The sequence below is a fragment of the Podarcis vaucheri genome (assembly GCF_965113315.1).
Source record: "Podarcis vaucheri genome assembly, chromosome: 3".
NCBI classification, from domain to species: domain Eukaryota; kingdom Metazoa; phylum Chordata; class Lepidosauria; order Squamata; family Lacertidae; genus Podarcis; species Podarcis vaucheri.
In genome coordinates this window covers 86386371-86412773 of record NC_138761.1, presented here as the reverse complement: position 1 = coordinate 86412773, position 26403 = coordinate 86386371, and the positions used below count along the sequence as shown (strand labels likewise).

Sequence of the window (26403 nt, the reverse complement as noted above, 5' to 3'; positions counted from 1 at the left end):
TGGGTGGTCCTCTTTTCCACCTATGAAGGTAATTTCAAGGAATATTCTCTTCCTTCCCTCCTCCATTTTCCCACATCCTCTAGTGAAGAGAAGAAGCAGCAACACACAGTCTTACAAAGGCAAGTCGGTATAAGAACAGAAGTGATAAGGGAACCCCAAATCCCTTTTCTTCACAGTGTAAAGGATGCAGCGTATTTTGTACACACCGAGAATAATGCTCAGGGTCACACACACACACAAAAATGCATTAATTAAAACCTGTCACAGACATTTACGTAAAGGCCCACAATACAAACAAGCAGGTTCCATGGGGATGTTAGCTGGCCAAAAATACCATGATGATGTAATGATATTTTACTCACTCTCTGGCACTCCACAGTCTTGTTCAGCAGATCCATAGGCCCTGCTTTTCATTAAGTTTACCCCTGTGCAAAATGAACTAGAAGAGAGGCTAACTTTTTATTCTGTGCATTTTGGTGAAAAGATTCAGGCATCAGTCACAGCTGCTATGACATTTTTGTTTTGTGCAACACCATTGCTGTTTATGCCAAATATATATCTTGTGATAGAATCTGGCAAAAAGACAGACCCTCCAAGTGTCCCTATTTTCCAGAGACGTCCCTGATTTAGAGAAGTTGTCCTGGTTTCTGATTTGATCCCAGAATGTCCCAATTTTCCTCAGGGTGTCCCTATTTTCATTGGAAAAATGTTGGAGGGTATGGAGTTATCCGACACCAGAGCCAACTGAAGGCAATTCTGTACAGGGAAGGGTTTTTTAAATGTTTAATTATGTTATTATATATGTTGGAAGCTGCCCAGAGTGGCTGGGACAACCCAGTAAGATGTGTGGGGCATAAATAGTAAAATTATCATTATGGAATTGGACATCCCTATTTTCATCAGAGAAATGTTGGAAGATATGAAAAGGTCAATATTGGGTTTGTCTGCCATCCTAAGACTCCAGATTGGCCTAAGGATATGTCTGCCTCACAAATGAAGTTGTTGTTTTAATTCATTAAACATTATGGTGGAACCTGTGTTCCATCGATTAACACATTTTATGTGATATGAATATGGCTCTTGATAAAGTTATCTTGCCTAGAAACTCTTCAGTTCACTATTTTCACCAAAAATTATTTCCAAAACTGTTTTCCACAAGTCATAAGTTTTTCTCAGTTTGCTTAACAAATGGGGTGTGGGTGTTACTTAATTATATATTATTAATTGCTGCTATTTATCACTGCATGTCTCTGTAGCCACCTCAGCCTGTGTTGTTATGGTCTCTCATCCTTAAGTATGAAGTATCAGGCCTCTTTCTATGTTGCCAGCCCAAGAGACCTGACGTAGCAGAATGAGACTGACAGAAAGAAAAGAGGAATCAAACCAATTTTTCTCACACACACATCCCCTTGCAGAGCCAAAACACTTTCTCCGTAAGCTTTTGCTCTTCAGGATATGAAACAACATGAACAAGAATTATTAATGTTGCTCCCGCTGCGCTGCGAAGCAAACCAGTTAAAGCAGTCAATGTCACTTGTGGCAGGGAAATGGGGGGGGGGGGAAATATGGTCATGTGGTTTAGAAGTCCCCAAAATCCCAAGTTTCAATTCCTCTTGCCACCACAGGGCAGTAGATATTTGGAGCTGCTTTCCTGGCACATGAAGTAGCAGCTGCTCTGCTTCTGAAAGATTTCTAGCATGGCTCTTGGTGTTGTCTGACTACAGCAGACAACACCACTGGATAATAGAAACCTGCAGCAACAGGAAACCAAGGGGAACCACTTCAGACCTTTGACTTCCTGCCATTATTTGGATCCAGAAGCTGCTCTGTCTACTTTTAAATAATACATTGCCTGGTCTACAATTGTCCAGTTCCGAAGCTTTTCTTTCTATGCTCTTTCATCACCCAATACCTGCCTCACAGAGCATTAATGCAATCACATTGTGCCAGGATTGGAGATATAAGCCACTGACAAAATGGCTGAAATACCCAAGGTGTGCCCAGTACCAGGATGGGGGGTGGGGTGGGGGTGGAGGGAGGCACACAACAGCAAAAAATACGAAAATAAACAAAATAAAATTTGAAAGACACATCCAAGTCGTCCCAGGGAATGCCATCACATTTCACCCCAAAGGGACTGTGTCATTGTGACTCTTAGTGCAGTGTGGACATGGAGGGAGCCAGCAACACACAGGCTGAGCCACGACAATGTCTGTCGTCATCATCACATTTATTACCCAATGCCCACCCTTCAACAGCAGGTCCCAGGGTGGGTTGAAATGGGTCATATCATTGTGCCTCAACTTCTGTTAAACAGAGAGGAAGAGCTGTTTCACGATTCTGAAATATTTAGCGAAATGAACATTGTAAGGCGCTTCACTCATTAGAAATTATACGTATGCAATTTCTGTATCTGGGACTATACACAACTAAGGGCTGACCCTACCATTAGGTATAGTGAGGGAGGCAACCTCAGGTACCTGATTTCAGATGTCATGAAAAGGCCACCAATGGTTAGTTAGTTAATACATTATTGTTGCTGTTATTTGTTTTTTTCCATGTATTTTATTTGTTTGTCTTTTGCTGATAGAAAGAAGGAGTGGTACCCTACAAAAGAGAATACTATTCAGTGGTCTGCCTGAAGGCCTGCTCTGCACTCTCTCTCTCTCTCTCTCTCTCTCTCTCTCTCTCACACACACACACACACACACACACACACACATTTATGGCACACACTTCACTTTTTTATCTACCATATTTTTCCATGTATAACACGCCCCTATGTATAAGACGACCCCTAATTTATGGGACCCCAAATTAAGGTAATGGGGGGAGATTGCCCAAAGTTGTTAAGCATTTTGGGGGCGTTGCAAACAATCGCTCACCTGCCAGACCGCCACTGCCAATCACACACTTCACCAAAGCCACCAATTGTCTGCCCGCTGGCCGCCAGCAGCAGCAAATCACCAGCAGGCCTTGCCACAGCCACCACTCACCCGCCCAATCGCAGCTGACAAACTCCTGCTCGCAGCAGCTACCGATTGCCCACCCCCCGCACTATCCGTGTATAAGACGACCCCCAATTTTTAACATTTTTTAAAAATAAAAAAGCATTGTCTTATACACTGAAAAATACGGTATCTATCTATCTATCTATCATCAGATAGATGATGGATCTATCTATCTATCTATCTATCTATCATCTATCTGTCTATCATCTATCATCATCTATCTATCATTTTTTAAACTGTCTACAACATTCCCCTAGAACTTCTTATGAATATTATAGTCCATGGATCTTTATTTTTACATCTGGCCTGGACTGGGTACCAGAAAAGTAAACCTGTGTCTTATTACGTGAGATGAAATAGCATGCTAAATAAATACTTTCTCAATTCCATGATCAAAGAGAGAGCTTGAATAAAATTATGCTGTCATTAAAGCCACGATCCATTAAAGGCTTAGCCTGTGTCACAAACCGTCTATTTTATTGGGCCAAGATGTGGTAAAGGCTGTATCTGGGCCACACTCAATTTTTCTTTTGTTTTCAAGGTTATAAAGCAACAGCAAGACATGTTTGCCTGTCTCCTTCATTCTATACACCAAGTATCTTGAACATACTAATGTAATTATTAAACAATGACTAAAAAAAAAAAAAAATGAACTTCTGCATTGAACCTGCAGTAGGTGAATCAGAACGAAGTAGACATCAATATATTGTATTACAAGGCATGTAACCTCCATCCATTGCATTCTTCCAGATAACCCAGGTAATGACTAGAGTAAATTAAACACATCAGGTGGAATTTAACTAAGTTTTACTCAAAGTAAACCTGTTGAAATGAATGGTCCTAACTTAGCCATGTTCATTAATTTGAAGTTGCCTACTCTCAGCGAAGGGACATAGGTGGTGCTGTGGGTTAAACCACAGAGCCTAGGACTTGCTGATCAGAAGGTTGGCGGTTCGAATCCCTGCGACGGGGTGAGCTCCTGTTTGGTCCCTGCTCCTGCCCACCTAGCAGTTCAAAAGCACGTCAAACTGCAAGTAGATAAATAGGTACCACTCTGGTGGGAAGGTAAATGGTGTTTCCGTGCGCTGCTCTAGTTCGCCAGAAGCGGCTTAGTCATGCTGGCCACATGACCTGGAAGCTGTACGCCGGCTCCCTTGGCCAGTAAAGCGAGATGAGCACTGCAACCCCAGAGTCAGTCACGACTGGACCTAATGGTCAGGGGTCCCTTAACTTTTACCTTGAATACTACCCAACATTCTGTATTTTACAAATTATGCTGTTTCTTTGTTTACTATATTTGCATGTTTCACCCCCACCATTCAAGGCATTGTACATTGATTGCCTTGTAGAAAGTGGAAATTGAACCACACAGAACCAACTCTGCAAGTGTTTCCTTAAAGCACGCTGAGCAAGGTAACGAAAGAAAAGGCAGCAGGGCGAATGGTTCTTCCTCTTAATCAATCCATGCTTAATCAATAATCAATCAATCAGAATGTCGGCCACAGCGGTGACTCAGTTCTTAAGGGGAGGTGTGGAGAAACCCATCATGTATCCTGTATGGATTGTGGCCTCTCCTTTATCAACTGCCACAAATATTCCTCACATTCCAAGACAGTGAGCAACTTCTTACAGTGTTAACTATTTAGTGGTTCCATTGTGGGTGTATACATTATTTGCACCGATTAGGCAGCATATTTAGCACACGTTTTATGTTTAAATTTACATGCATATAGCCTCTTTTTTTAAAGAATTGGCCTCTCTCTGCTGCAAATTTCTTGGGGGCAGTATGCAGATGACTGTTTGCAGAGTGGGTGCAAGGGATGTTTGAGGAATTTAAACTGGCCTGATCCGTATGCCTGCAAGCGCACAAAAAGTCCTTCTTGTAAATACTTGTCACTTTTGAAGTTTTAAGTGTTTACAAGAAGAAGGGTGGGAATAAGAGGTGTTTGTCAGTTCTTTAACTTAAACATCAAGGCTGCTGATTCTGCATGAGCAAATGGGCAATAACAATGTCACTGAGAATTCAAATCAGCCTCATGCTAGAATGTCACAACACTTTACAGTAAAGACCTGAAGCTCTTTGTGCATAAAACAAGACTCTGTAGCTTTCCAAGCTATTATGCATAAAGTTCAGTTTTAGTGTTACTTATTCTAATTTACCTTTATACTCTGAAGCTATTGTCTGCTGTGAAGTTGTCCATTACCTTCTCTTCATGACACTTACAATGGCTAATTTATAAAAAGAAAGGTTGAGAACCTCACGTCCTGTCAAAAGATAGATTTCCACTTTAAGCAAAAACATACCCAGACATTGCTTGAATTTGGCCCCTTTCTTAACCTCCAAAAGAATTCATTTTGGCAGCGTGCTGGAAACATATAAGAACAATGTAACAGCTACAGTTTGTTTTCCTTCCTGTAATGTTTTATGATAGCATTTTAAAATATGTGTTTATTTGACACTTAGCCACTGTTATCTTCTATATCTTCTGGAATTTTAGCCCTGTTTCAGCCACACAGAAAGATCAAGAAAAGTTTTTTTCACAATCATATATATTAAATGTTGTTTTAACTCAAGGAACTATAGGGGGGGTGTAAATCTGTTCTACCAATTTGCAGTTCACACAATTCACCCACACACGGTGTGGGATTTTCCAGAGGCCTAGCTTTGCGTTGCCTTAAGCCCAGCTCCGATATCCCATTGTCTAAAGTTGGATTTCATAAACTACCTTCTAGATCAGGAGTTCCCCAACTGTTTTTGGCCCGGGGGCACATTTGAAAATCTGAGAAACTGTAATGGGTACCACTAAATATCCATTTCATGGAAGAATGACTAGCAATGCTTGGAACTCCCTCAAAACAGGCAAAACATCTACACACATCTAAACAAAGTAAAGGACAGACAAAAGGGTGTGTGCGGAATTAGGCAATCCTTTAAAACAACATTATTTTTATGTCAGGGGTGCCTGAGATGCCTGGGTGTCAATGAGCCCCACAGTGGGGACCCCAGTTTTAGATACATTTCTTAACTGCTACAGGAGTTTAGTAGGAAAAGAAGTGCTTGCTGGGACAGACTGTCATGACCTCTGTGACCAGCAATGATCTGGACACAGAGATGTAGGCCAGGGGTCAGCAAACTTTTTCAGCAGGGGGCCGGTCCACTGTCCCTCAGACCTTGTGGAGGGCCGGACTATATTTTGGGGGGGAAATATGAACGAATTCCTATGCCCCACAACTAACCCAGAGATGCATTTTAAATAAAAGCACACATTCTACTCATGTAAAAACACACTGGCTGTCCACAGGCCAGATTTAGAAGGCGATTGGGCCAGATCCAGCCCCCAGGCTTTAGTTTGCCTATCCATGCTGTAGGCTGCAGGGGAACCAGATAGGGAGCAGAATTTGGGTCAGGACTCAGAGATAAGACTGCGGGAGATAGGGAGACTAGTGTGCCCAAGGTGGTTGGACCAGAACTCCCAGAGGAACTCCCAGACCACCAGGGCCTACAGGCCAGAGCCTAACCCCTCACAGACACCTTCCCCTGAGCCCAAAAAACTAGATGCCTCTCACTGCACACCACCAGTCCAGCAGTGTGGGGAGCACACCAGGAGGGAGGCTATGGAAAGGAGGAGGAGGAGGAGTACCCATCTACAGGCCAGAGGATTGACCCATCGAGGCTCTAAAGCTCTCTCAAGGTGGTGGAGTCTGGAGACAGAGGCATAAAAGGCCTTAGTCTGTTTCCAATCTTTGTCACGGACAAGCAATCTCACTGGTTTCCCTGTGGGTTTTGACATCAGACCAGAACACTACAAAATTCACTTCACTGGCAGGACTGCAGGTGCAGCCAGGACAAAATGACACATGTGGGTCACCACATCCACAGCTATCCTGAAGTTCATGCTTCTGCATCCACTCATTGCTACCATATTATTTCCGGAGAGTACTCCCCTTGGGTGCCTGCTGGCAATCTCTTTGCCCATTTCTTGCTTCTCCTGGAAGCAAGGGAGGAATTTCCCTTGCTTCAAGGGAGGAATGGGTGGGTGAATTGACTAGATAGGGAGGATCAGTTGCGTACCTGCCTGTGCACTTTCTCCATGTCTCTCTCAGTCTCTCTCAGTCTCTCTCAGTCTCTCTCAGTCTCTCTCAGTCTCTCTCAGTCTCTCTCTCTCTCTCTCTCTCATTGTTTCTGTTTTCATGGCAAGGTGAAGGTGGGGGAGAGCCAATAAAGTGAAAGAAGATGTATGCAGATTAGTGAGCAACAAGAACTCTCCTGTTTTATCATCTTCACCGTCTCAATAATTTCAGGGGCTCTATCTGATGGTTGCTTATCTTCCTATCACTTGGTCCTTGGCACACTGGTGACGGAAGGAATGTGTAGTGGGATGATCTCCATCTCTCCCATTAATACAGTCTGTTAAAATTGCCTGGGCATATTTATGAGTCCAAATAGCCCTAGGGCCTTTTTAGATTGATCTCAATGGGAATAACTTCTAAGTAAACATTCATAGGATTGTGCTGCATATCCTGTAGTTGAGCCTTCAACATGAAATCTAGTTGGAGAGGGCAGGATATAGACTGAGATTATTCAGTTTCATCTGCTATACGGTAACAGATGTGGCATTTAGTCCTTACAGTGTAAAATTTATATGGATGGAGGATGAAGTTTTGTTTTCCAAACAGACGCAGATCAACATATTTCCCCCTGCAAATGTCAGCACTGCATAGAGACAGGCTCTTTCGCCGTCTTTCACCAAACGGCCTTTCTTGGAATGGTTATATCTCATATCATTTTCAGTCAGCAACATTCTCTTTTGATTCCCATACGACAAACCCTTTAAGTGAATCCACTGTCCACACCTAATCTGCTTTAAATGAAAGGCAGTTTAATTGAAATCAGCACAATTAGTTCCAAAGACATGACTATCAGCACTAGGGAATTGTCGCACCATTATCTTGGGAAGGAAGGGGATTCATGTGGCGTTTGCAGGAATATGTTACGAGAGGAATCAAACACTTATAATCAAAGCAACAGCTTGGAGGCAGGGTTTATACTGCGGTTCACCAAGATGTAGCTGTCAGCTGTAGCTGTCAGCATAAATGTTGAAGAAACATTAGCTGCTTCGTACCACCAGTAGGGGAGTGGAGCAAGCCTACCCAAAACAGATTTGAAATTCAGGCAGTGTTTGCTTCTAGTGTGTCCCATTAAGAACTAAGGCCTGTTCATTCTACTTTCTTTCACTTGGGTGATAAGAAATGTTGAACAGAGTGACACAAGTCAGATCTATTCTCAAGGCAGACGTTATCATAACTGCCAAGCAGTGTGGTGTAGTGGATAGTGTTGAAGACCCGAGGTCAAATCCCCATTTGGCTACGAAGATCACGAGGTGACTTTGGCTCAGTCACAATCTCTCAGCCTAAACTGACCTCACAGAGTTGTTGTAAGGATAAAATGGGGAGAGGGAAACTCAGATACATTACTTTGAGCTCCAATAAAATAAACGGGCATTTCCCACCAGTCTTACTGGTGAAAGCTTCGTTAGAACAACCTAAACCACTGTATTTGCACTGATTATAGAATCTGTAGTTTGCAGGTATTTTACTATAGGTGTTGGACTAGATGACCCCTGTGGTCCCTTCCAAGTCTATGATTCTGTGATTCTTCCATGATCAGGAGATGGTGTGGTGGGTGAGAAATCTCAAATATCTCTTCTTTTTAATTCTTTTAATAGATACTTCCTGCCAACTGTTTCAAAATTCCCTCCACATCCATGATGCCTAGACACTTGATTTTTTTTAAAAAAGTATGGTAAAAGTAGCAGTGTTTTTAGAATAATAATAATAATAATAATAATAATAATAATGGTGAAAGCAGCTGCTCTCAAAATCCTGAAAGCCACAAGACTGTAGAACCTGCAGTTGGAAATGGCCGTTCTCTTACCTAAACACTGCGTTGCTAGGCTTAGCACTCAGGTGTCAACAGACAGCACAACTGCTACCCTTCCAAAACGACTTGAATAAACAACCTAATTCAGTCCTTGCAACAGAGGTAATAATAACACCATGTGAGCTATATTGTCAGGTATGCAAAAGGGCTTAAGAGAAAATTCTGTCTGCCGGACTCAAAGGCTTTGAACAGAGTCAGGAATGATGTATGAGGGTTTGGGGGAGGCAAGGGGGGAGTATATGTTTGTTGTCACAGTAACTGCAAATATAATAAACGGGCAGTGCTTCATTTCCTTAAACACTCAGGTTGCTGTGCTGAAATAGTTCGTCATGAAGTCTACAATGCTTCTTTCCTTCTCTCAGCCTGTATCTTACTCAGTTACCGGAACTCAGCCCATTACAAGGTTACTTTTAGCCTAAGTGCATTAGAAGCAGAGAGGGAAATGGGAATGGAAAAACAAAAGTAAAGACTACTTAGCCCCATTGCTTCTCTTCTGGGCATAGAAAAGACCTTATTTTCACAAAGATCTCATCAATAAACAAAGCAAGCTGGCAGCAGTTTAAAAGGATGATGTCAGTTCGCTACTGCTTTCAATCACATACTTGTTTATTTTGCATGTTTCTTCTGTTGTTGTTTTAAGGGGGGAATTTAATATGTCTGATAAACTGTAATGGCAACTACCGTGAGAGCAAGGCGAGAACGCCACCCACATATAAGAAGAGTTCACAAAAATACAGCAGTAGATAGCCATTTAACCAAATGCAACTAACATTGCTACTTTTACCATTATTTCAAGGCCAGATCCTTTGCTTATGAAGAAAAGATCGTTTTCTTCCCATGTGCCACAGAAGAATTAGGCTAATAAACCCTGAAACATTTAATTCCCATGTGCCTGAAAGAATTCACATATCTTTCTGTACAAAAACAAAACAAAAACTGACCGTACTTTTAGAATATAATTTTATCTGTCTCTGTAGTACAAAGTTTCAGAATAGGAAAGACAAGCGGTTTCTCTCAACCCTGGAGACATTTAAATCATACTCAGGACTGTTCGCACATACAGGTCATCTTCACAAGCTATATTTAAATGGTGTTTTTGCATTTCCTGTGTCTGTATCATTAAAACTTGCATTGTTTCACAATGCTACTTTCTGTCCCACATTGAAAAGCAACCACAAGCGACCTTGCAGAGGCTGGATGGCCATCTGTCATGGTTGCTTTAGCTGAGATTCCTGCATTGCAGGGGATTGGACTAGATGACTCCTGGGGTACCTCCCAACTCTACAATTCTACTATTCTATGACAGATTCCAGCCTAAAAAACCTGGCCTCGTGGAGAGTTCTGTGTGCTTCCACCACACCACCACCATCTAATTGCTTGGTCATGTGGCTGAATTGATTTTCAGCCTGTGCTGAAGTTGAGGTGAAAGATTATTCACATCCCAACAAACTGGCTCCACCGTGGAGAAATCAGATTACCACTTTGCCACATGGCCAACTGTAATGAGCACCATACACTACTTACTGCATGAAAAGGGCTGGGTTTTGATCTCATGAACTGATCATTGACCATGACAGCCTCTTGTTTGGGATGCTACAGTGATGTGCGGAGTTTGCTTCAATATCCTACACAGCATGATTTCAATGATTTCCTGACATCAACAAGTCTACCACACTTTTACTAGTTATGTCTACTTTATACATGATCTCCTCGTTGCGATTCCCCGCCCTCGCTTATATTTCTATTTTAAAGATAGCAAAATCTGATTTGTACCACTAGTGAATTCCTACAGTTGAAAAAGGAAAGGCAAAGGAATCCTATTCTCCAGTTACACTGGGAGTGAAAGATTTGTGACTGCTACACTGACACAAAGGCTCCTGTATGTTGTATCTGCTCAGCCCAGGAGGAGAGAAGGATTTACATCTTCGAACATCCCCAAATGGCACAAAAAGGGTACAGATGCTCCTCCCCCTCCCACATCCCCAGAAACAACTAACCAAAGCCCACCAATCAGGGACTATGCCAGCACCCTGGACACATGCCACTCATACATGGTGGTCGCCATGAGTAGGCATGTGCAGGACAGTTGTGCATTTTTTGTGTTTTTATGTTGTAAACTGCCCTGTAATCCTCGGAAGAAGGGTGGTGTGTGTGTGTGTGTGTGTGTGTGTGTGTGTGTGTGTGTGTGTGTGTAACTTAAATGGCAGCAAGAATTCTAAAGCAGTAATGTGGTATACGTGCCTAGGTAAAGGTACCCCTGAACGTTAGGCAGTGCCAGATTTATGTATAGGCTAAGTAGGCTGAAGCCTAGGGCCTCTAAATCTAGGGGGCCTCCCCAGAGGCAGTCTCCCCAGTGCCGCAGTCTCCCCTCTCCCAAAATTGTAAACTCAAGACTTCACACAAGGGCAGGGCAACTCAGGCCCAGAAAGTATTAGACTCAGGACTAGCCAGTGGGACCCAATTTGAAGCAGTGGGGTGCAACTTGTTGTTGTTTTTTTGTAGGGCCCCAGTTCACAGCCAAAGTCTGCAAAATCTTATAGATATAAATAAAATCCATCTAGATTGCCCTGGTGCAGGGGACCCCTTAGGAGTGGCCCACGGGGCCCAATTTGGCCCAGTTGCTCCAATTGCCTTAAGGTCAGCCCTGATGAGACTGTGCAGGAGTTGGACTGACAAGCCCTGCATCTTCTAGGTCCCTGGTGTCACCATTCAGAGTACAGACTCAAGGAATTGTTATGGAAATTAAGGGGGGCACTTATTGGAAATCAGTTTTGTCACCTCTCCCCCCCAAAAAAAAACCCCGAGACAATGAGCCCAGCCACCTTTTATTCACAGTCGCATAAGCACTACACTACAGCATGGCCATAAACTTATACGTGCAACCACTGAAATATATACCCAATATGTAACAATGGAGATTTATGTTACTGCTTTATGAATGAACACTGTGTTTTATGAATGGACTCTGTATTTTGTGAATTACCACCAATAGGGAGCTCTAGAATCTGACAGCTAACCAATTGGGTGCTACCAAACAGCGACCCCTATTGCTGAATGCAGGTAACCAGCAGGGAATGCTTCAGCTCAGCCTTTGCCCTGTTGACTGAACACCCCCTGCTGTGCAGATAATAGAGAAAGCTCGTAAATTGTATCCCTTCTGGCATCCTGGCCAACTCTATTACACTGGTGTAAACCCTGGTGCACCAGAAGCACATAATAGCAGCAAATAAAATCTGCCCATACGTCAGCAACTGATAAGACTTGTCAACCAGTTCTTCCAAAGTCTTCTTAAATTATAAAGCTCCAAAATACAGGCCAAAAGAGAGCAGGTCTGGGAAGAGTGAGGCATACAATGGGAACTGCCAGTGAAAAGGTCCTGCTCCATGTAACTCCTGCCCTGCCATTTGATAGAGTGCCCACTTGCCCTCCTTCTTGACATGGAGTGCTCTCTATTGGAGTCTCCAGGTCCAGTAAAAGACCATAAGAAAGGAAAGCAGGGACCCTGAAGTTCCCAACAGCTGTTAATCAAGCAAGCAAGCAAGCACACAGGTCACCTTTGTCACAGTCAGGATGCCTATGTCCTGGCCAGGCCTGCACCTAATCTTGTTTTTGTACAATCTTGTTTGTCCTCAGTAACCAAAATTATATTATCAACATATACAAGCAGAAAAGTTGTTTTCCTTCATTTGCAAGGAATTGAACAAAACAAAGTGGTACTAATAAAGAAAAGTTCTAGGGTGGCAACAGAAAGCAAACTAAATATGCTTTTGCAGTTCATCAAAACTATCCAGCAACATCAGGTTATAGGAAAGCTGGTGATATTAACAGTAATCCTTCAGGTTAGTTAATTGGTTCGGCAACTTCCATGCACATGATGTGTGATGCTAATTATTCCCCCTAAGAGTTAAATGATAACTAATCAGAGGCAGAAAATATATATACTGCAGCCTGCCCTAAATAGAAGAAGCCTAGCATGGAAGACTTGGGTATAGTATGCAGATCTGAAAGGGCCACCAAGGGTAAACCACCCAAAATGTATGCTGAAGAATTTGCTAAAACAGTCACAGTAGATCCAGCTGTTGTTAGTAACTCAGTGAAGGTTTGGGAACCTTCAAGGTTCCAAGAGGTCCATTGTTTAACCTCAGAGGATGCCGGGCCATGGTTAAATGCCACAAAGGCTGAACTTGAGTCCTTAGAGAGGAACAAGACGTGGGAACTAGTTCCAGGCCTGCCCAGGCCACAAAAGGTTTACAAAGTTCAGCTATTGCAGATGTTTTTCAGTGTTAATCTTATGCATTCTTTAAAATCACCATGGTATTTAACAATAATATCTAATGTCCTTTAGAGGAGAAATTGTGAATTGTAGAATTTTAGATACCCGTCATTATCCTTGGCTTCACTCAATTTTGTTTATAAAACTCTTCCATTTTCTGCTAGTTGTGAGGGTGGGGGATGGGGAGGAGCCTCACAAGTGGAGTAGCCTAGGGCCTCTCTTCATCTAAATCTGGCCCTGCCATTAGGTCCAGTCACGGACGACTCTGAGGTTGCGCGCTCATCTTGCTCTATAGACCAAGGGAGCCAGCGTTTGTCCGCAGACAGCTTCCAGGTCATGCAGGTACTCAGAAGTAAATCTCAGCAAGTTTAATGGTGCTTACTCTCAGATATGTGGGTATAGGATTGTAGCCTTATATGTTTGTTCAACATCAAATTTTTTTTATTATTTTTTTGCAAATGCAAGGTTTTCTGTTTGCTGCCATCCTCTAGCTATTTCTTAAATTAACCAGATTCTGTGCTCCCTTATCCAAAGAGGTCAGGTTACAGTATCTTTGGAACAAAAGCAATTCAAAACTCTCAAACCATGATCCATAAAAGCTTGATAGAGTCACACCTAAAAATCCATGAAATGTAGCAATGGAATAGTTTATGTCTATCTCAGAAAGAATTCAGATTTAGGGGAAAACTTGAGAGTGGGAAAACCCTGGAGACTCTGATGTCTACATCATTCTCCTTGCACAAACCCAGCAACTGACAAACCCTTGGAAGACTTTGCGGTGATTCAGTAAATATGCACTGAGAAATCAGGAAGCTTCTCCTTATCACCCTTTTCAAAAAATAAAGTACGTAGTCATCTTTGTTCCCTGTGATCCCTTTTGCTGCAGCCGCTAATCTGTGTGGTTCCTTATCCTCCTGGAGGCTTGATGTAAACTAGTCACACAACTGCTATGTTGCTCATACAGATTTGGCTCGCATTCCAAAAATCCACATTTTAAGTGCACTTTTGGGGGTCATAGGAATTTATCCTGGATCAGGGTCTGGGCACTTCAGTGAGTTCAGCCTTTTGTATTTAATAGCCGATGGCAATCTAATCTCTGTTGTGTTATTTCCTACAAAACTCTTCCACAGCCTTCCTCTAGTGTATATACGCAACCTGACCTTCAGCACAATAAGAAATCACTGTAACTTTAGAACATGTTGTAAGAAAAAGCAATATGGAAGAAGCTGAGGAAAAAGCAGTGAAGACAGAAACTTCTTTCGTATCCTAATGGCTGACTATGATTTTTAGGAAATTTGAGTGAATAAGTATTTTGTAACACATTAGACAGAATGAATGAGAGAGCGGGAACCCTAAAATGAAATGACTAATGTTCCTATGTTCTTAAAAGGAAATAGGTAAAATCCCAAATTGGTGAACAGGGTGGGTAGGTTAAAAAAAGGAGAGGGCTATTGCCCTGTGCCGTCAATACTTGTGCAGAATATGAGATTTCAGCAGGTTGTAGCTTACACCTGCCAAAATTCTATCTCCTCCACAACTATCAATGCCACCTTTTTCACATGGCAATCCCTCATCTCACATGTAACTCTCAATCTGGATAAAATTACAACCCTACCCATGTTTAGATAGAATCCCCACTTTGATCAGTTGGAATTGCTGACTTTAATCCAGCTAGAATCAGTGTGACAAATTCAGTCCCATCCATTTCAGTGGAACTCAAGCATAAATAACGTTATCTGAATTGGGGGCACAGTTGCAAATGTGCCATTTGGAAACCAAAGTTGCTAGTTGCAAATATCCCTTCTGAGAACCAGCCTTACAGAAAGCCAATAACTAGCTAGATTTGTATTAGTTTTAAGAACACTTTCTGCTTGCCATTCATAATTTTATAAACGTCTGTCATGTCACCTTTCGCCTGGCATTTCTCAAAACTAAAATGTCCCAGACATTGCAAGATTTTCTTCATTGGGGAGTTGCTCCATCTGCTCGAACATTTTGGTTGAACCTTTTCAACTACACAGTATCCTTTTCGAGGTGAGGTGAGCAGAACTAGACATAGTATTCCAAAAGTGGTTGTACCATAGATTTGTATACTGTATCAGCAGTTTTCTAGTCAATTTCTTTACTAATGATTCTTAGCATGGAATTTGCTTCTTCATAGGCTTGCCATATGTTAGGAAAATTCCCAACATGTCCTAGTTTTTGGGTGTAAAAATGGCATTGGGGGGATTTTACCAAATCGGCAAAATGTCAGGGAAAACACGATGGAAAAGGCAGTGGAAACAGCTCAAAAAGCTTAAAATCACTATTTTGGGGGTTAGGTTCCCCCAATTTGGGTTTGTTCCCCCCAAAAAAGCTTAACAATTTCGCAGGTGTCAGGAATTTTACTTTTTGAAATATGGCAACCCTACCTTTTCACCATTGCCACACACTGGGTTGACATCTTCATCAAGCTATCTACTATGACCCCAAGGTCTCATCCCTGGTCCTTCACTGCCAGTTCAGAGCCCACAAGGAGGCCTTCACAGTCTCTCTTTGTTTTGGTGAAAAAGAATTGTTTGGATTTGATTTCCTGCTTTATCACTACCCGAAGGAGTCTCAAAGCGGCTAACATTCTCCTTTCCCTTCCTCCCCCACAACAAACACTCTATGAGGTGAGTGGGGCTGAGAGACTTCAGAGAAGTGTGACTGGCCCAAGGTCACCCAGCAGCTGCATGTGGAGGAGCGGAGACGCGAACCCGGTTCCCCAGATTATGAGTCTATTGCTCTTAACCACTACACCACTATTTATGGGGTTTTTTTGTTTTTGTTTTTAGAACTGCTAAAAAAAAAACTCAGATCAAAGCATAGCTGAAAATTACTAATATTTTATGTAGCAAAAGAAAATGCTTGTTCCAGGAGTAGAAACCATCTGTTGACATGAGGAAATAAGGCCACAGCAAGGAAATGAAAGAGAAAGATGTAGGCTGCCTTTCCCATGGGAAGGGAGAGGAGCTGGAAATGGCAAGTGGAATACAAGACAAAAGCATGCTGAGCTTTGAAGGAGAAAGGAAGGGCTCGCAAAGTTGATGGGTTAAGGAGCAGAAAGCTTAGTGGACAATGGGAAAATAGGGAACAACACAGAAGAGGAGGCCAGCAAAAGGCTTCTTCGTAGATGACAAAGATTGCTTTATTTGTTCTTTGGAAAGGGTGATAAGCAGAGGTAAGCAGTGGGTGATGTGTTTAGATGATAGCCTTGACAGAGGATTCCACACAGTTAGCAGATTGCATCTACATCCCCAACACAGTATGCTCTTGTGCCTAAAATGGTGAAGCAGGCATTTGTGAGCAGGTGTGGACAGTTGCCAAGGGGCTGTGGTCGGGACAAGTTTCTCTCTGAACCTATGGAATGTGCCTTGATCAGGCCAGGACAACAGCTACATGGGCAGCTGTGGGAGCTCAGAGTTAACAGCCTTTCCATATGTTAGCTGATGACACAGGAGGCCAAAGCAGCACCTGCCTTTACGTGTTTGTTTGGTCCCAAACTCCAGAAGCAGTTTAGGGCCAGGCTACCTGAAATATCACCTTCTAGCCAAAACTTGGGGGATCCTGTTCTGGGTGCCCCACCAGATGAAGAGAGGCAGTCAAACCCTTAAAGGAGAAAACCTTTTTAGTAGTGGCACCCCAGATAAGGAATAATAGCCTTCTGAGGTAAGCTTGGCTGCTGCCATCCTTGTGTCCATTTTTGCACCAAGTTCATCCAGGCCTTTTGAATAAGTTTACTTTAAAAATCATGCATGATGTAGAAAAAGTGGATAGGGAAAAGGTTTTTGAGGCAGAACTCAGGGCCATTCAACGAAGCAGAATATCAGAAGATTCAGGACAGGCAAAAGGAAATAGTTCATCACATAGTGCATAGCTTAACAACGGAATTTTATCCCATGAGATGAGTAATGGCCCCTAGTTGGGATGTCTTTAAAAGAGGATTAGACAAATTCATGAGGGGTAAGACTGTCAATGGTGACTAGCCATGATGGCTGTGAGCAAGATTCAAATAATGAGTCCCAATAGCAGAGCCCACACAAGGATTTCCACATAGGGCAGTGGGGTTTCTCCACTCTCCTCCCACTGTTTGCCCCCAAAAACTGGTTCAGGGGGTGTTGGAAGAAGGAGGAGGGAGGAAAGAACATGTGTTTAAGTCAAAATATTTTCCTGGGATGAAAATCTACATCAAAAACAGTCCAGCTATTAACAATCCCTGTGGCCCAGCTGTTGCAAAGTCCATGTTCCATATTTCACAGATTTGATAGGAAACCCCCAGAGTCCCTTTGTGGGCACCTGTTTAGAAGGGTAGTTTTAGCCAGTGTGCCCACTTTAGAAGGGAGGGGAAGGGAACATACAGAGGTGACTAGGTCATTACACTGTTTTGCTCCTTACACATATCAGCTGGTGAATTTTATTCAGACAGACTCCTGTTTGGAAAATATTAAGATGAAGCCATCAAAAATGCCAGCACACATTAAGCTATTTGCTGTGACAAGGAGAAACAAATGATCCCTCCCACAAAATGAGAAGGTTAACTCCACAAAGCTCTTCGTTTATGGTGCTTCACCAACTTCTCTCCCTCTTTTTATTATCATAAAGAGGTAAATGGTGGAACGAATTAGTTTCTAGCACCCAAACTATTCCAGGACTATGCAAACCTTTCTCTTGTTTTGAGTTATAGTTCTTTATCCCACAGGATAAGACCCTGCAGCTTTCCTTACATGAAACTCTGTGGGTCTGCTAGTCAATTCAGCTCAGTTCAGTTTGATTTAATGTGTTTAGCGAGCAGCCATTGCACACCTAAAAATAATAACAAGAATGCTGCTAACTATAGTGATTTACATTCAATGAGTTATACTAAGGGACTCCTCTCATGACAGCCTTCATGGTTGATATTTGCTAGCATGGGCGTAGCCAGGATTTGGGGGGGGGGCAGCCAAAGTTAAGCTTTTTTTAGGAAATCAAAGTTGTTGACCTTTCATTAGGAAATCCTTTTAAAAGCTCCACAGGAGTACAGGAGATGCATAGAAAGAGGACGGGTGTCCTTCAGTTTGTTAAACCTCCTTGACACCATCCTCTTTCTATGCGCCTCCCGATGGAAACATGCAGATGAGGAAAGGCTGCAGTCTGCCTTTTCCCACAATCAGCTTCTAAGGCACATTTATGGTATTTCAATTTTTACAATTAAAACAGCTCTTTTGCAGAGAAATGCATTCACACAAAAGAGCAGTATTGAAAACAAAAAGTTTCCTTTGCAGGTGCTAGTGAGTATTCTTTAAGGAATAGATACAGAGCAACATGGCTGACCTGTTCCATATGGATGGATGAAAGTTTTGTTTCTGGCGCTGAAGGGTGGAAGTTGATTATTTATTGGGTTGGGAGTAGGTATGTCATAGTTCCTATTAGGGCAGGCCTAAGGCATGCACTAGAAGAAAGAGACAGACAGCTGCAGGCGTTCCTAAACATACTGACAAGAAGAGAAACCAAGACCATGAATAGGCACTGTAGATCATCTTGGTTCTAAATATTCAATTGATACATCTCTTGGAAAATAAATAATGCACAGTACTTTTCTCGTGACTCTTTGGAACTGTGTCTCATTCTTACTGTTTCATTTCTCTCAATGTTTTCTTAGCAGTTTGTTTATACCCATGAACAAAAATAACCACTTTTGCATCATAACTTAGTGTCATGATCCTAAGTCCACTTACTGGAAACTTCCCAGTAAGTGAATTTAGGATCATGGCACTAAGATGTCATTTAATTGCTGGGATGTAATTCAGACTAGATGTGCTAATGACTGAAATATCAGATTGTCATTTTATTTCTTTAGATAGTTAAATAAAGCAACAAATTATCATATTCTTAGGACTGAGCAAATGATCTGCATTGGGCACACAACAGAAAATTCTGTTACTGTATTCTTTTATTACTAGAAAAATCTTTTTTAAGAAAGAGGAAGTATTTCAGGTAAATGTCAAAATGTCTTGCATGCTTCTTTAAAAATAACACTTTCTAGCAAGTTATGAATTATTCTTGCATTTATTTGTTTGCCTGATTTTTCTGTTGTTAGCTGGTTTTAGGCAGTTACTAGTTATATAGGTGTGGTCATATGGGTATACAATCCTATCAAGTTGTGGTTCTTAAACACAATTGCTCCATTACTTATTTCCATGGTTTATACCCTTCAACTAAGTTTTCAGTGTAGTTTACAAAAATAAGATACAATGCAAAGACACAAAATAAAATATGATAAACATATTTTTACAGAGTACTATCAGTTGCATGGAAATAAGTTCCATGTACTCTGGAAGTAATGTTTTTATAACTGGATTATTTTTTGTCATAGTAAAAAATAGAATATGTGTTCTAGCAACGTGGTAACATTTTGAATGGTCAGTTCTCTGTAAAGATATATTTATACTTAAATAAGTCCTGACATTGTTATGTCCAAAAATATCCTGTTTATGAATGCTCATGGAGTTATTCACACAGAATAAACATTCGGACTGTGATTTAATAAGATAGATATTCTTGATGGCAGCAGCAAGACTTGGGACTATTGTCAAAAGGGCAGAACAAAATGTACCAGGTTGTACAAAAGCACTTACAGGCTTGTGAAAAATAGATAGGTGAGCTAGAAAGCATCAGACAAGAGCCTCACAATTAATTCAGAATATCACAGCATGCTTACTTCATCCTGCTGATCAGCCAGTCTTCATTACTTGGTTTTATAGCTGTTGTGATACTAGCCCCAGCCAGTCTTCTTAAAATAAAACCCCAATCTTAATGTGCCTTCTGACAGCATGTGCTTACACAAACATAGCCGATGCCTTTGTTATATTCCATGCTTCCATATCCCATCTCCTGTCCTATTATGGTTTTAGAATGTTACTATTAGCCTTGCTAGTTTGACAGATAGCGTAAAAGAACGTGACAATTTTCCTTTACTGATAAAAGCAAAAAAAGACAGTCTTTTTATCTTCTCTTTTTTTGTGTGTAAAGAGAGTGTCTCTCTTCTCAACTTTCCACATTAAGCAGAATGTTAAGCACAGAAGGCAAGCAAACACACAAGAAACAAGGGAACATTCACAAACAAGAAGCAAAAACAATCATTCTCAATGAAAAACTCCACTGGAGAAGTCAATTCAGTCTTACCTGCCAAGTGGAAGAGAAGACCGAGTTGCCTTCCTTTTACAAAGACACTGTGCTCTTGGAAGGCTTCGGGGATCTAGCTTGCATGACCAAGACTGAAGGTATTAATCAGGCCCAGAAGAACACAGAGACAGAAGCTTCCCCTCGCTTTCTAGATCTATCAGTGACTGAAGTAATGCAGGAAATAGGGAAGAGAGCAGAAGAGGAACGTAGTTCCTGTTAAGAGAAATACCACGCAGAAGAAACAGGAGGTACAGCCTCTCAGTTATGTTTCTCTCTCTCTCCCCCCCCCAGGCTTTTGCCTGAAAGCCTCTTCTGCTGTTGTTTTGCCCCCACCCACAACTGTTGCTCTGTGGTGCTAAGCTTTGGCAGTCAAGTTCTGAGATTGCATTTCCCCTCTCCTGGTCTCCTCTCACACTGTTCAGAGAGCAATGACTTTGTTGAGCTGAGCCCGTTTGTGCTATATTTAACCAGTGTTCTCAGCAAGTCAAGCCTGTCAACAGCTGAGAAGTTTGAAGCAGGCTTTGCCGAGTTCCTCAGCTGCTGAGTTATCAGTGGATATAGAACTGCACTCTATAGCTACCTCAGTACGTACATATGAAGGAACCTCACTTTTTGCATGAAGAGTAAACATGATCCCATAAACATGATCAAACACAAACAGGATGTGCAATTCCTTTTATCCCTCAAACATGATCCCATAAACATGATCAAACACAAACAGGGTTTGCAATTCCTTTTATCCCTCAAAAAAGAATTGTGAAGAAGGGTCAGCAGGTCAATGTCATTTTAAAAATTATTTTGAGATTTTTTGGTTTTTTTAATAAAAAAAAACATTTACAGGAAAATCGTCATGTGAAAAGCCAACAGTATTCATTAGAAAGCTATCACAAACAAGGACCTTTTAAGTAATCTGTCGCCAATTTTGAAGCAATTTAAACTATTTTGGTGTGTGGAATGCTAACAAGGCTCACATTAGGCACTTTGGCATTCTAGCATCCTGTTTACAGAATCAACTATCCTGGGATACAGCGCAGTGAATCAACTTCAATCCTTGGTTTGTTTACATCCGAAGGGTGAAGCGCAGGTCAGGGTGAGCTTAGGGAGAGACAGCATCCTTGGCAGAACCAGTTCTTGACTCGGCTTACTTTCAGCCTGCAATAAAGTGATCCCGTAAACAAACTGCAGGGTGTGTTGTTTTTTTTAGCTCTGGTGGTTGGGGGTCATATTTGCACAGAACATTTGCAACAAACAGTGAATGACCCAAGAAAATCAGCACAGTCTTTTGTTCTGTCCTGGGAATTACTTATCCATTTAGCTAGAAGGAGATGCTATCCAAAGGAGGATAACCTGAGGTAACAACATCTGAATCTTGATTGGGTGAACAAGCCTTAGCCCAGAGGTGAGGTCATAGTGGCCGTCTAGATGTTGTTAAGATTACACCTCCCATCATCCCAGGCCCATTGTCCATGCCAGATGGGGCTGATGTGGGTTGCAATCCAATATCATCTGAAGGGCTACAGATTCTCAACAGCTGCCCTAACTGAAATAATACTAGAACAATGCTATGTACCACTTGGGACAAGGTAGGGGCTTGTGAATGAATGCATCTCCCTACCTGCTGCCTCAGGTCCTCTCCACATGGAAAAATTAAATCTCAGGGAGAAAGGGTCTTACCAAACTTTAAGACTTGTCAGCTTTCCATGCACTGGAATATCCACTTACCAGGTCAGATGGTGGGTGAGGTTTCCACCCCGGGTGGTTGCTGTGGAGTCTTTTGTCTGGATTCCCACCAGAACCCATTTTTAAACTGGTGTATCCCTATCTGTTGCAGCCGTGGCATCACCCCTCCCCCTGTACTTGTATCTTTTCTTTCAGGCTAACCATTTCCTTTCTAGGTTCATGGGTGTTGCTACGGTAGGACAATGGCTGCTGTTTTTCAGAGCCGGGAAGGAATTTCCCCTGCTCTACAGGTCTTGCCTTCCCTGTAGCAATTGTCACAACTTTGGTGGTTTTAGGCTTTGGGTGGAATCCATTAGTCTAATATTCAGTGAGCGGGTGATGCGGTGACTCGCCCCTTCTGCGGCGGCGATATCTGGGTTACCCGTTAAAGGGGTCTTGAGGGGAGTCTCTGGCCACAAGCGCACAGTGCTGGGTCGTAGTACTCTCCTCAGCTGTGTGGATAAAGGGAGCCAGCTGTGTGAACACACATTTTGCAGTGTCCCCGAATTCCTGACCCTGTCTAGCCTCAGATCCCCAGCAGGGGGCTGAGAGGGATACACGCCCGATGCCTAAGCCAAGGTTTCCTACATCTGACTCATAGAATCATAGAATCATAGAGTTGGAATAGACCACAAGGGCCATCGAGTCCAACCCCCTGCCAAGCAGGAAACACCATCAGAGCACTCCTGACATATGGTTGTCAAGCCTCTGCTTAAAGACCTCCAAAGAAGGAGACTCCACCACACTCCTTGGCAGCAAATTCCACTTTTGAACAGCTCTTACTGTCAGGAGGTTCTTCCTAATGTTTTGGTGGAATCTTCTTTCTTGTAGAAAGAAGTGATGCAAGTGACTCTGTGATGCAACTTCTGCTTCATAGCTTCCAACCTACCTACAGCTCAGTCCTGGCAATTGCCTTTGCCTTGATGGACCTTGTTGACAGAGAGAGACTTTTTAATTGGAAAAGAAAGAATTACATAGTTGCAGATCGTTTAGTATTCCAGCCCAGGATGTGCAGCGCAGGATCTGCAGTGAAGGATACCACTACAGATATCTGCCAAGACTCAGCTTAAATGCCTTTCAGGAAGGAGAGTCCACCACCACCCAAGTCTATTTCATTGTTGAGCAGCCCTTACTCTAAGAACATTTCCCTAACGCTGAGCTGAAATCTTTCCTGTATCTTCCAACCTCTGGAGCAACAGAGAACACAAACCCCTCACTCCCAATCTCCTGTATTGGAAGACCTCTATTGTGTTGTTCTCCCTCTTTATTTCCTCTTCTCTAGGCTAAACATCCTTTACGTTGCTTTCTGAAATACATGGTGATGGTCCTTCTTCAAATCCTTAATGTGATCTGATATTCCATTTACCTTTCACATCCTGCTGTTTCTGGGAAAAGAATGTCCCTTCCATCTGCCAGTGAAACAAAACAGCTGCCTCTTATAACATGCTGCCTCATAATTAGACTCCTTGCTTTGACCAATGATAAGGCCAGTCTTGAATAAATCACTACTAGCGGGGAGATTGTCTAAAATACTGCAAACCACAACTGACTCATTCTGGGACAGGTGCCCCTCCAAATGCATGGGCTACTCAGATTAAATATTTTGTGGACGGCAGCCATAGGCTTAGCTATGAATATTTCAATGGGAGATGAGAAATAAATAGCTTGGTGCCAATGTCCTTTACCTCAGAAGGTATGTTGTTATGATCGCACTCGGGTTACCTCACGCTGTGGTACTGCAGCACTTGGCAAGGGCTGAAAATTTAGGCTGCTCTTAAAGTTTTGTATGAAACACAGTTCAATCTCTGTAGACAAACAGGACTGCTCAAAAGGGAACATATTTGGTGCGCTGTCTCTCCATTTGCTTCTGTTATTCATTGACTATCCTCATTCCTAATCTATAATTACTTATGACCTGGCTGTGACATGAATATCTTGGTATCCACTGACAAAACTGAATTGTTCAAAGGCAGTGCAGTCAGCAGATGCCAGTGCAAGGTTCTAACGTGGAACAGAGAAGAATGGCCTTTAGATTACTCTTGGGAGCAAAATCTATTTTGCACAGGTATTTATTTACATATTTAAGAAATAGCAATAGCTGAATTCTGTGCAAACAAAAGTTTCAGGGCTTTTTTTCTTTTTAATTTTTTTTATTAGAAATTTCAACACAATACAGTGGTACCTCAGGTTAAGTACTTAATTCGTTCCAGAGGTCCGTTCTTAAACTGAAACTGTTCTTAACCTGAAGCACCACTTTAGCTAATGGGGCCTCCTGCTGCCACCATGCCGCTGGAGCCCAATTTCTGTTCTCATCCTGAAGCAAAGTTCTTAACCTGAAGCACTAGTTCTGGCTTAGCGGAGTCTGTAACCTGAAGCGTATGTAACCTGAGGTACTACTGTAGTTTTAACAAAAATACATCATCCATATTGTTTTTCCCCTCCATTTTCCCCCCTCCCCCCTAAACAGAAAACCCAACCTCCCACCCCACCTTCCGACTTCCCTCAACTCCTTTCTCTGGTTTCTCAACACATATGTCTATCTGCATGTTATAAAATTGTAAAGATCCTCCAATTATCTATCTATATATTACAGTAAAGAATTTGTGAATGTTTATTCATCAGGGCTTTTTTCCCAAGGAAACCCCATGTATACTGCTGTGCAGAATGCCGACACAGCCCTCAAATAAGGATGGATAAATCTGACAATTTTTATTTCTCTTGGTTTCTTGTTTCCTCGAACTTTAGTTCAACTTCAGTTCAACCCATTTCCACATTAGTTTGTGATTTTATTAAAGGTCTGCACAAAACTTACATTTTCATGTGCATTCATCCTAATAATTCTGCAAGCAATTCTCCACCATAAGTGCCCATAATTGTAAGTGCCCTGGAGCAGGGCATTTTCTGTGCACTTCCCCTATTACGTCTTTTGGGTGGAGAACTGCATTGCAAAAATTTGGAGAAGTGCAAATTTTGAAAGTTTGCGCTTATCCACATTTACCTTTTGCCCCATGCTTAACAAACACAGGTCCACGCTTTAAAGCTCAATGTCCCAGCGCTGTTTTTCACCCTGGAGTGTTCCCCGTGAAAACCTGCTCTTTAAAGCTGAAGTACAACAAATGGCAATTCGGGTTATCCATGGATTTGCTGTTTGCTCCAATTCAGGTTTTCATGGTGAAAAGCTTTGGGGCAAAAAAATGAGCTTTAAACGTGCAGACCATACCTGGAAAGCACAGAGGAAAGGTAAGTGTGGATAAACCCATAGTTGCATTTTGGTTTGTGTCCATGGGCGTAGCCAAGGGGGAGCAGGGAGGGACAGCTGCCCCCCTAAATCAATAAAATTCAATAAAAATACATAGCTAACTGAGGTTCTGCCCCCCTAAGAAAATGCTTCCCCCCCCCAAACAAAAATCCTGGCTACGCCCATGTTTGTGTCTGAGCACAGATTAGGTAGGTTCACTTCAGTGCAATTTTTCTAGAAAAAGAGGTACCGGAACTCACCAAGAATGCCTCCCTTGTTCTCTTATAATGGCAATGGCACACACCTGAGAGGTGCCAGAACTGAGTTCCAGTGAGTTCCGGCTGGAAAAAAAGCCTTGGTTCACAGTAAAGTGCCAACTCAATATCCCCTTCCCTACCTTCTGCCAAGTGCAGATGATAAATCACACTCCCGAGCAACAGTCAGCATCCCTCTAAGCAAAAGCCACGTCCCTCTGAGCAAAATGGGCTATAGGCACCAGTTTTGGGGGGTATGGGTGTCCGGTATAGAAATTTAGAGCATTTGACACCAACAAGCCTACACGATATCCTTCCCATGCCTACCCATCCAAATGGCACATTGGGGTTAGCCAAATCAATGATGATGACACAGTCCAAAACAGTGTTATGTGAGACATTTGCTTAAATTTATTTGCTGTGCTATCTTTTCTCCAATTTATGACTATGAGGTAAGCAATTGTCCAAACAATCGTCTTGTTCATAGGGTGTAGGCAACATGGTGTATTCCGTCCTGAGACTTCTCTCTCAGTCTAGATAGTATTTAACAAAACTCAACAAAGCTCTCATACATAGATTTATTGAAGAGAATCAAGGCACAACAGGCTGTTCTTTATGAAGTTCATGGAGTAATGTAAGAATGAGCAGTGCTTTTTTTTCTTTAAAAATGTTTAGGGGTACTCTTATTTTCCTACTCATATTGAAATACTGCCCCTCAATGAGGCCAAACTTAGATTCACAAAATGTTTAGGGGTATGTGTACCCCTGCGTCCCCCCAGAAAAAA

The 26403-nt window shown here is 42.2% G+C and overlaps 2 protein-coding genes across 4 annotated transcripts in view; one reads left to right on the top strand and one right to left on the bottom strand.

Moving 5' to 3' along the window:
- The window catches only part of FILIP1 (filamin A interacting protein 1), a 79935-nt gene extending 59096 nt beyond the window's left edge, over window positions 1–20839 (bottom strand). For 2 of the 3 annotated variants that reach the window (XM_082218241.1, XM_082218240.1), the window contains exon 1: window positions 20408–20839. The gene's annotated coding sequence lies outside the window, so the exon portion shown is untranslated. Of the gene's footprint in view, window positions 1–5171; window positions 5248–20407 lie in introns of those variants that run through there. The other variant, XM_082218242.1, reaches the window with a different exon arrangement.
- Window positions 20840–21863: 1024 nt separating this feature from the next.
- SENP6 (SUMO specific peptidase 6) overlaps window positions 21864–26403 on the top strand; it is a 68314-nt gene continuing 63774 nt past the window's right edge. The window contains exon 1 of the mRNA XM_082218250.1: window positions 21864–21990. Within this exon, the coding sequence (XP_082074376.1) occupies window positions 21972–21990 (19 nt within the window). The 5' untranslated portion in view covers window positions 21864–21971. The remainder of the gene's footprint in view (window positions 21991–26403) is intronic.